Here is an 11,798-nt window from a genome sequence, read left to right on the forward strand (position 1 = left end):
AAAAATGTATAAAATTTTAAAATGTATATGAAATTATTCTTATTTTTAGCTCACCAGAGCATTTTGAGCGAAGGCCATCACTAAAAAAATCTTGGTTTGCAGTTGTGTGACCAACGTTTTTAACAGTGAGTTGGAAGGTCAGGATTTTCTCTGATATTTAAGTGTTGATTCAAGGGGCATATGATTATTTTTTTATCCATAAAAAAATTGCATGCTCGGTGAGTCAAAAAAAAAATTGGAAGTCGTGTCAGTTTCATTGAGTTGGTGGGGCAACTACAAACCAACAATTTTTAGCTCGACTATTTGCTAAGAATAAGTAGAGCTATTGGAGTCACCCGAGCATCGGTGTCAGTGTCACTTATGTTAAAGTTTTTGTAATACCTCAAATATTGTATGTCCATTGACATATGGCTTTGAAACGATTGCAACTTGTTCACCATCATGACCCCAAACTGTAGACAGGAGGAGATAGCTCTATGAAGCATATGGTAGAATAATGCCCCTTTTTCAACTTAGAATTTACATTTAAGTTTGCATACCACCTCAGATATTTTCATATTCTATTGACATATCGCTTTGAAATTGAAGTTGAAATTTTATATTCTACTTTGAGAGCATAATAGGACTCTTACCAAGGCCTATAACTGTAACATGGATTTAAAGAGAAAATTTGCCCTTTTGTTTACTTAGAAAATTTTACATTATCAAGGCTCTTTAACTATCAAACACAAAGAATAGTCGAGCATTGCTGTCCTACCAACAGCTCTTGTTTAGTAATTGCATAAGAGATGAGCTTTTTTGGTGGCAAAAATTTTTGTTTTTATTCACATTTTCTATAAGCAGCATCTGCTAAACTGCATGGTGGATTTTTACCAAACTTCACAGGAATGATCCTTTACTGGCATTCAACAAAAAAATTATAAAGGATTTCAGTGTGATGCATAAGTAGGTCACAAGAGCTAAAAATAGACATGAAGAAATATACGTTTATTGTTAAGAAATTAAATTTTGGACATTAATTATCCCAGTTTCAATAACTATCAGTAATAATTGCTTGATACTATGTTTGTTTAATACACAAGCAGTTTGTATGGTCTTGGAAACCTGGTCACTGTCTTAAAATTATACATCTTGTCCATTAAATACGCTTCATACCTCAAAAATCTTACAAAATGAACTTCTGTTTGAAAGACTTTGATACCTGATAAAAGTACAATAAAAATTTCTGCTTATTAAACATGTTGAAAGAAAGAAAAACATATGTCACACATTATCATACATACAAATCAGGGAAGAATTTTGTTAATTTCTAAGCAAATATTTACTAATATTTAATAATTTTTATATGGTTGTCCGTCTTAGGACTACTGATCAAATCTGAGTAAGTCATGTCTAATAATCTCACAAGGATGGGTTTGAGTCGTATAAGTATCATAATTATAACGACTATGATAAGTGACGTAATTTCGTGTAGTATTTTAACACTGTATCCTAGCTATTAGTGATGATAGGGCTTAGTGCCGCTTATATAGAAAATAAGTTCAATGACAGTATTAATTAAAGTTCATCTTCAGCCCACTATACTAGCAAACTCCCAGACAGTCCCCTTTGCTTCTTTTTTTCCGACTGGAAAAGGCCTTCATGTACACCACACTGGATTGGCCTTCACTCAGAAATGACCTTGACTTTGAAGATCAACTGTTAGAAATTTGATAGATTTTTGCTATAATTGGCTCTAACTTTATTATTTATGCATGTATTGTCATCACAATTGGACGCAAAAATCTTTATCCTTGGACACAAAACTATTTTGACAAGACCTTCAAGTAGACCAGTTGATTATGATCTTTAGTCATACTTGTAAATGACATTGACCTTTAAGGCCCAATTTTTTATTTCCTTGAATATTGCATAAATTGGCTATAACTCTGTTGTTTATCAATGATTTTTTTCATTCTTGAACAGTGAACACATCTACATTAATGGCAATATGTCTTTAAGTAGATCATTCTCCATTTTACCTTGACTGGTAAATTATCCAAACTCAATGGTCAAATTATAGTTTATTCACATTTTTGCTATATTATACAGCCAAAATGATACTTGGTGATGTACAATGTATATGATTTTGCCAATAAATTATTTGACTTGACTTTACTCATGGCTATAATTGGCTTTAAATTTGTTCTAAACAAAAAGATTGTTTTTTTATATACTTGGGCACAACGATCCTTTGGACGAGAAGAAGATTTATTAGAAATTTACATTGACTGTAACTTGACCTTTGCACTATAGGTCAAATAAGTGCATTTTGTGACAATTTTTTTTGCAACGTCCCCATTACCGAAATAAATTTGAAATATTTGTAATTCAGTCAACGGGCTTATGGAATAAGTATTTATGCTCAAGTCAAAATGTTCATGCTATATTCATTATTGAACTATTCGTATTTTGCCAACAGTGGAAAATATATAATATCCCCCATTTACTTTTCATCCTGTAAGGGAGGTTACTCTTTTATTACCCTTATAGCTTAATTGATTTGCTTTCCTGTAGTAAACTTGTCATTATTTAAAAGCTTGTTCTCTTTTTAAGTTTTATTGCACTGGATCTCAGGTGAACGATATAGGGCCACCATAGCCCTCTTGTTTACGATTACAATATTTATGTATTTATATAAAATAATAATGTTTAAGGAATAACGAACTCTATGTATATTCAGTAGCGCTTTCAATGCTTTCTTCGCATATCTTCAGCCGAAACTTTAATAAACAAGAAACATATATATGTATATAAAGTCATATATTTAGATACCTGTGCTTTATGGTCGTATAAATTACAGAGTAAGGATATTTGCAACATGAACGGGTGCCAGGACTGTTGGTACACTGTTCCAGAGCTATGCGGACTGATTTCCCCTGCCTTTTACTCTTAATCAACCCGTACTTCCTCACCTCACTTCTCACTCCTTCCTATTAGTGATTGATCAAAACCTGACAGGCATCCTCCAAAATAGGCTGTGAGAGCAATTTGTATTAATTAGGACATATATGTGGCAGGTATTGGACAATGAATGAATGGTACTGATATTTACAATAATGGATAATTAGGAAATGCACTCTTTAGGAAATGTCGAATGCCACTTTGACCTTTGATTATTGAAACAGGAAATATGCGTGTATAATACAATTATAAATGTACTCTGTGAAATTAATTTTATATCTGCAAGTATCATGTGTAGGTGGTATTCAGTTAAGTTCAGTTCTACAAATTGTATCTTTTAATGGTTTCGCCTTAAATATGTCTCGCATATATACAATGTATAAGGTATTTGATAACCAATCTGTGAGATAACTTTTTAATATCATGGACATTACAATCATATGGGTCTTATCTTAGCAGCTGTTAGGCAGTTTAAATAGGTTGCCGAGTTGTTCATCTTAATGTTGTTTTACCTTTTTGGTCCCTTTAAGATCGTATATTACTGATTTAATACTGTTATTCTGGGGGCGGGATAGTCTTTGGATGGTGGTATAACTTTTTAATATCATGGACATTACAATCATATGGGTCTTATATTAGCAGCTGTTAAGTAGATTAAATAGGTTGCCTAGTTTTTCATCTTAATGTTGTTTTACCTTTTTGTTCCGTTTAAGATCGTATATTACTGATATAATACTGCTATTCTGGGGGCGGGGTATTTTTTATATTTAAATGCGTGTCTGCTTCACAACTAGTATGATGGAAAGGTTACTGGTACAATGTAGCGCCGTTTGACACTCAACTGTACAGGAACTTTTCCACTTTTTTTCTCGGATGTCAATTAAACTCTTTAAAAAATTTTTAAAAAAATGTATAATTCCTTAATGCAATTTACATTGATATAAATCTTAGTGGAATGGATGTTAACCAGTAACACGAGAGGGTCCATGGTAATGTTCCAAAATATTTTGACAATATAATTTAATATTATTAACATATTTAAAGTTGCACGCCTCCAGATGAGCCAAAGTATTTCAACAAAATCAATACTGAGAAAAATGTACTTAAACTTTAAGTTAGGTAAAACATTCAAGATCCAAATTATATTTTACATGTTAAATGCGATTTAAGACTGCTTTTCAAGTATATTTTATCACAATATTTCTACTGTGTTACTAAAGCAATAAGGGCTGATTTTGCATATGTTGACTACTTTTTGTAATTTTCTTGGAATGTAAGTGCCAATGCAATATATAAATTGCTTTGTTCACCTCACAATATTATACTTTTAAATAAAAGAAAATTAACATTAATCTGGAGGCGTGCTGCTTTAACGGCAGACCTTGTTGCTTTATTTATCAGCCACAAATCCAAACCCAACCAAAAATATTCTGATAGTTAACAAATTAGCAATGTGCATTTTATCTTTGAACTTTCATCATAATTATAATTTGACACAACTTCAGTTTTAAACGGATGAAGACGAAAATAACATATGCATATCATGATAAACAAAAATATATCTTGTGGTCTATAAGTTTTTCTCTAGTCTTGGTTCAATTTTTCATAACAAGTAAGTATAACAATTATTACAAATACTTATTCTATGGTGAGAGTAAAGATAAAGTAATATAAAGCATTCCATACTCCGACCAAATCTAGCACTTTTGCATCCTATGCATTCGATAAGAATATTGTCGAGTTTCCATTGTGTGGAGCGATGTCGGGAAGTTGAAAATACAATCGTTTCATTTTTAAGTAGCCCGGGGTTCTATGATATCACGTTGAAAAATATTTAAATATAGATATTTCATATGAATTTAAATATAGATATCATATCTGAATGAGATTTTTCTTGTTTTTAACAAGGGAACTCCTTCCATGACTGTTTGTCAAAGATTTATTTGAAAAGATCTCAATTAAAATTACATTTTTAAACCATTTCCATTTTCTGCCATTTTTGGTGATTTCACAGGAGGTTCCTGCAGTACCACGGATTTCCGGAAAATAAAAGTATGGAAGGATATATGTGTCATAGTCTTCGAATTAAGTTGTGAAAAACTTAAAAAAAATTAACTTTGTGTAAAATTCAAACAACATGAACAGACGATATGTCAGTATATGGCATTATAACATATACTAATTGACTGTGTAAAACATTTAAAGGAAACAGTAGATATAGTCAAATATGAAGATTTCATACAATAGTTCGATTACCGCATATATATTTATTATTCACAAAATTAAATTTATTGGCAGTTGCGCTATGCGATTTAGTGTGACAGTTTTTTAAAATATTAGCTAATCATGTGTTGCTTTTACTAGCTGCCGTGATATCATGGAACCCGTGATATCATGGAACCCGTGATATCGTATGAACTGAGTATAAATCAATCTTCTTCCTACCAATCTTCGACCCGACCTACTTTATACTGATTCTGACTGTTGAACTCTTCTTATAACTTAGAATGAGACTTACATAACCTACATTGGTGTAGTTTTATATTGAACAAGTTATCAAGTTTTCTGAAGATCATTTCAATGTTGATAACTTGATTTTTTGTTTCCAATAATGCAATGTATTCGTGAAAGTAAATGTCCTGTTCGTATATATATATAACTGTTTTTTAACACACCATGCAAAACCGGCCAAATTCTGTAGGGTTTCCCTATAGTTGAAATGCATTTGAATGAGCCGAAATATTTGATATATATGCATACATGTTAGAACACATTATCTGACTTAATTATTTAGAACATATATAATCTGACTTAGTCATTCAGAACACATTAGCTGCCATATCGGAGGGCATTCATATCTCATTTTCTGACATAGTTATTCAAAACACAGACGGCATTCATATCTCATTTTCTGACATAGTTATTCAAAACACATTAGCTGCCATATCGGAGGGCATTCATATCTCATTTTCTGACATAGATATTCAAAACACAGACGGCATTCATATCTCATTTTCTGACATAGTTATTCAGAACACATTAGCTGCCATATCGGAGGGCATTCATATCTCATTTTCTGACATAGTTATTCAAAACACAGAGGGCATTCGTAACTCATTTTCTGACATAGTTATTCAGAACACATTAGCTACCATATCGGAGGGCATTCATATCACATTGTCTGACATAGTTATTCAAACACAGAGGGCATTCGTAACTCATTTTCTGACATAGTTATTCAGAACACATTATCTGCCATATCGGAGGGCATTCGTAACTCATTTTCTGACATAGTTATTCAGAACACATTAGCTACCATATCGGAGGGCATTCATAACTCTTTTTCTAACAAAGTTATATAGTTAGTCAGAACACACAATATATATTTTAATTTGGTACCCGACTGAAACCATAAAAAATAACCAAGTATATATCTGTTTTTGTTTTGTTGTTTTTTTTCATGTGTGTCAGTCTTATCCGTCTTCCCTAGAGACACGCTAATACATGTTAAATGATTAGATATAGAAAATGAATAATAGAAGAACGTCAAAGTAAATACAACATATTAATCTTCTTAAATGTTTATTTGGGAGTATAAAATCAGTTAGAATCTTAATTAACAAAACTGGTCGATATGGTAATATAGTAGAAAATATATTGTATGAATTGTAACATTGAAGACCTAAAATGTATAAGATATCATTTCATCGCAATATTACTGGTAAAACATTACATTTCTATAGCCCACATAGAGTAAGATCTATATAACTTATGATCTATTTATTAACTTTTCTTTAGTATGTACAAAAGGCATTTGTAATAAGACATAGTAAACAACTTTATAATTATAATTTTTATGGTCGATCCCTATAACATTATAAAGATTTGTGTACTATTGCTTAACCATGGAAATTGTCTGTAATAGAATATTATCATATGGTCAGATGTACATTATCTTTTGCAAATGATTAAAGATTTTAATGTTGTGTATGTTTACAATGAAAGTTCTTTTATTTCAAATCAAAAATAGAAAAGTTTCCAAATCAATTTCTTTGTTTGTATTTGTCATTAAGTATAATTGTTAATTGTATTATGTAATTTCAATTTATTTTTTATATCTATTTATTATTATAGTTTCGTCAATGTACACAATAATACACTTTAAACATCAATAGAATATACAAAATATAGTACATTGCTATTTTGTATTATAATTATAAGAGACTTATACATATGGTAAAATGGTAAAAAAAAAGGAATGAAAAAAAAATCAAAAATAAATAAATAGAAGTACATATTACTAAGGTACTTAATATTTAGTACATTAAGTCTTAAAAGACTAATAACCGGCATTGAATGGAGGTACACGTGTTGGTTGAGGTTATTTGTTGTGGCTATCTTTTAATTTTTTTTTTAAAGATACAAGTATACTATATATGCTCAAATTTGATATTTAAAAATACTGATAAATGCTACACAGTCTTTTTGTAGATATATAATAAACATGTTTTGACTTCACACGAAGTACAAAATGTAGATAAGTAATTCTCACTGTAAGTGAACACACTATGAATATATAGTGTCATTTAAAAAAAGTCTGACAGTTCTTTAAAGAAAGGACCACGTGGTTCACTTGACACGTGGTAAGGAACGCAGATTCCCATACATTGTTTGCATGTTTTTTATTTAAATAATACATATATTCGGTACAAATAATATAGATTTCAATAAATTTCTGCAATGAAAATATTTTACTCAAAGATGAGCATATTATATCTTAAAATCATATATGTAGAAAAGAAATAGCATGCTTATCAAAGCCGGTGGCCTTGTGTCTGCTAGCCCTCTCGACAGCTTCGTAGACTTCAGAGATCAATCGGTCAAACTCAGTTTCGCCAATGTCTCTCAATATATGTAGAAATATCACAATTTAACAGATTACAGTAACTATCCTTCCAGTGGTTTAAAACTGAATGTACATTTGTTTAACTATACCTTAAGTTCTGACAAATTGTATAGGTACGGTGAAATCTTTATACTAGCTGCACCATTAGTTCCAATAGATTTTCAAAAGGTATCTTGGTTCTTCTCCACAATACACATTATTTTCCAAATTGATCGGTCATAAATTGTTACAAAATCAAGTTCATAATAAATAAAAAAAAACATCACGTCACAATATTAATAAGCTGTATATCAATACGTATTGCACGGATACGGTGTTACCATAGGAACCAACTTTATTTGTCTCTTCATATTGAGACAGGGATAAAAAAAAATATGTCTTTCGAGTAATTCATAAATGTCATGCAACATTTGCAGCAAAATATGTCATTTTCAAAAAGACGTGGATGATGTCTGCAGGTATGTTTAAGATATGCGAATCTGAAAACGATAGCTGATTGGCTCGCATGTTGATCACACTGATTCTCGTAGTAGGCTTTCATGTTTCTAACAAGAAATTAATATTTTCAATTTAAGTTAGATTATTGCAAGATTAACCATTTTTGTTTCAATGTCGGTAAAAAAAGTATTTCATTTTTTTAATTGTAGATTATTGGAGATTTTCCCCCATTTTTTATATATAAATTACATTTTAGAAGAGTTTCATACTTCTCCATTGTTTGATAATACTATATACATGTATTGTAAGTTGTTTTTATTAGAAAAACAATACAGACAAACATATCGGGGTAATTCAAATGACAACCAAAAAACGGTTGGCAATAATCAACTTCATTATTTAGCTCACTGTAGCTACGGAGCTGCTTATACAGGAACATATATTTTTATGTCTTTTCTGAAGAATGACCTGGTTGATCTCAACAAAAGTTACAAATGCGATACCCCTAGGTTCTTGGTGCTTTACAAAGTTATATGAGCCGCGTCACGACAAAAACAACATAGTGCGTTTGCGACCAGCATGGATCCAGACCAGCCTGCGCATCCGCACAGTCTGATCAGGATCCATGCTGTTCGCTTACAAACACTATAACAAGTAGAGAAACTGATAGAGAATAGCATGGATCGTGGTCAGACTGCGCGGATGCGCAGGCTGGTCTGGATCCATGCTGGTCGCAAACCCATTATGTTGGTTTTGTCGTGACACGGCTCATATATTAAAAGTTGAAATTTGGCCCGCCCTGGAAGTCGTTTAGTTTATATAGACTTGTATAGGAAAATACATTTTGTGAAGCTACAATGCCAAGATCTTAGATATACAAATGTATTGCTTGTAGTATTGCCGGATGAATCTCTACAATAGAGATATAAACCATGTCCCCCTGGGGTAAAAATATCTCTCCGTGGGGTCAATTAGTTTATAAAGACTTGAATAGTAAAACTGTCTTAAAATCTTCTATGTTCAGAATTTAAATGCTTCGCATGTAAAATCGCCATATGGTCCTCTACAATAATTATATAATTCATGTCTGCGGGGACAAAATTAGCCCCACCCTGGGGGTAACTTAATGTATATGAAAATGCATTAAAGACTTCTGCTATGAAGCTGCAATGCCACGAGTGAAGAAATTTTTCATGCAACATTACCTTGTTGTCCCCTACAAAAGTAATATAAATCAAGCCTCATAAATTCAAAATCACCAACCTGGGGTCATTTAATGTATTTAGACTTGTAACCTTGCCTGGGTGACATCTACAAAATTTGAATAAGTAATGCCCCTGAGGTCAAAAATGGCAACGCCCTTGTCACTCTGGTATAAGAAAACGGTCTTAAAAGTTTTCTTCTCTGAAAGTATAATGCCAATAGTTCAGATATTCTGCATGTTGCATCACCTTGAGGTCCTCTACAAACAATACACAAGTACAAATAATAACCATGTGGTCAAAATTGTCTGGGGCCATATAGTTTATATAGACTTTGACAGTAAAACACATTTAATTAAGTCATCTTGACTGTGTGAAATTAAAATCAGTTAAAGTTTCGCTCGGCATATCCTTACTTATCACAATCATCACCGAGAATGAATAAATTATTCAATACAAGATATCATTACCATGGAAGAAAAGCAATAACATATAAGCTTACATCAGGCGTATTTTGTTTTTAATATGTATACATGTGTTACTCTCCGTATTGGGTACAGATTTGTCCAATCATCAGCACCATTGGCTAGCTTTATTTCATCCAATCGCCATCAGTCAATTGCAAGTTGTCATCGAGAACAATTTTATCCAATCACTTAGTCACTGGCATTCTGTTTGGAAATACATAAATAAATTACTGACATTTGTAGATATTATATCGAAAAGCCATGGAGAGCACAACTAATTCCAGCAAAACTCTTCCGATGCTGAACCAGAGTGTCGTAAATGGTTTCATTCTGAACCAGAGTGTCGTAAATGGTTTCATTCTGAACCAGAGTGTTGTAAATGGTTCCATTCTGAACCAGAGTGTCGTAAATGGTTTCATTCTGTTTGTGACAGGACTAGCGGTTTTGATCGTTTGTTCCTATATATGTGCAATGCACATATTAAGACGTTGTAAAAGAATACCAAAGCAAAGCTCGAAGTTATATTTTAGTTACCTCCTCAGTGATTTTGTTGGAACTGTTCAAATTATTATATCGACGTTGGTAATAACTGGCTTCGGTATGGAGACGGATCTTGCCTATTGTATACGTATTGTATCTTTCGGAGTTTTGCATAACATCTCATCGGCATCAATAACTGCAGTCATTTTAGAAAGAGTTTTCACTTTAAAGGCTTCTCTGAGAAATCAGCATAAATTGAAAAGAATGAACATTACTATTTTTGTTGTATCTTTCTGGGTATTTCATATACTGGAAGCGTTGGCCTTGATGCTGATAAGATTTCATAATATTTGTAACTTTGAATGGTCAAACTGTGATTTACACGAAGTTATCAAAACAACGAAATATGCATGCGGTTTGACGATGATCGTATATGACGTCATTTTGATATGTGCAAATATAAGTATTATCAGGATAGCAAGGCGTCAATCTGTGAAAATAGCATCACTAACGCCAAGCGCTTATGTAACCCGATCCAACGAGAGTGTGAGCAGCCGACAACTTGCTGTCTTGAAGATAATTATTAATCTTGTAGCCTCGAATATACTTCTGAAAGCGCCAATTATCATCGTCATGGTAACCAGCACAATTGAACCAGCTTTACGAGACATCCCTGTAATGAGGTCATTCCGAGCCCTTGGCTACTTGTTTATTCAAGTGAATTCATTTATCAACTTATTTCTTTACATATGGAAAATGAAAGAATGCAAGATGAATCTTTTTTTAATTTTGTCAAAATTCTCAAAAAAGTTTGAACAAAAAGCTATTAGGCTTCGTTTCGAGATATTTGACATTCCAGTCTATGAAAATCGTTTTATGCCAGCAATAACAGCGGCGTCAGATCAACTTTGAATAATATATATGTTTTTACGTTGACACAACGTTGAATTAATAATGGTTTTGAACGTTTGAATCAGCGTATGATAAACCCTGTTTGGACTAAAGTTCAGATCTACTTAAATAATTTCTTGCATGCAGATGATAGATCTGATTGTCGTCGTATTTGTTTCGCCTTCAATGTGATTCGGATCAAAGTGACCTCCTGTTGGTGCCCGTCAGGTCTTAATGTGTAGCGTTATTAAGGCTCGATTTTAATCACATTGTGTTTAAATGGACATATTACCAGTACATTGAACACTGAGCTGACTTGAAATAATTACACTTAGCGAGTGCAGCGACCGTTGAAAAACATTCATTTCCTTCACTTTTTCATGATGAATAATTTACACGACAAATATTATTAGTTATATACGATTACATGTTTACTTAATATAGAATTCTAAACGATTACTAAACAGCAGA

The 11,798-nt window shown here is 32.2% G+C and overlaps 1 protein-coding gene across 1 annotated transcript; it reads left to right on the forward strand.

Annotated features, from left to right (window-relative positions):
• Positions 1-10,412: 10,412 nt before the first annotated feature.
• Positions 10,413-11,495, forward strand: LOC132713386 (uncharacterized). Its single transcript, XM_060695960.1, has one exon. It carries the CDS (start codon positions 10,428-10,430, stop codon positions 11,346-11,348), a length of 921 nt encoding a protein of 306 aa, XP_060551943.1. The 5' UTR covers positions 10,413-10,427; the 3' UTR covers positions 11,349-11,495.
• Positions 11,496-11,798: the final 303 nt, after the last annotated feature.

This window comes from Ruditapes philippinarum, unplaced genomic scaffold (assembly GCF_026571515.1).
Source record: "Ruditapes philippinarum isolate M1 unplaced genomic scaffold, ASM2657151v2 ctg936_1_1_1_1, whole genome shotgun sequence".
Taxonomy (NCBI): domain Eukaryota; kingdom Metazoa; phylum Mollusca; class Bivalvia; order Venerida; family Veneridae; genus Ruditapes; species Ruditapes philippinarum.

Excerpts from the sequence above, each read along its gene's own strand:
- LOC132713386 (XM_060695960.1), top strand. The coding sequence starts at position 10,428 with ATGCACATATTAAGACGTTGTAAAAGAATACCAAAGCAAAGCTCGAAG.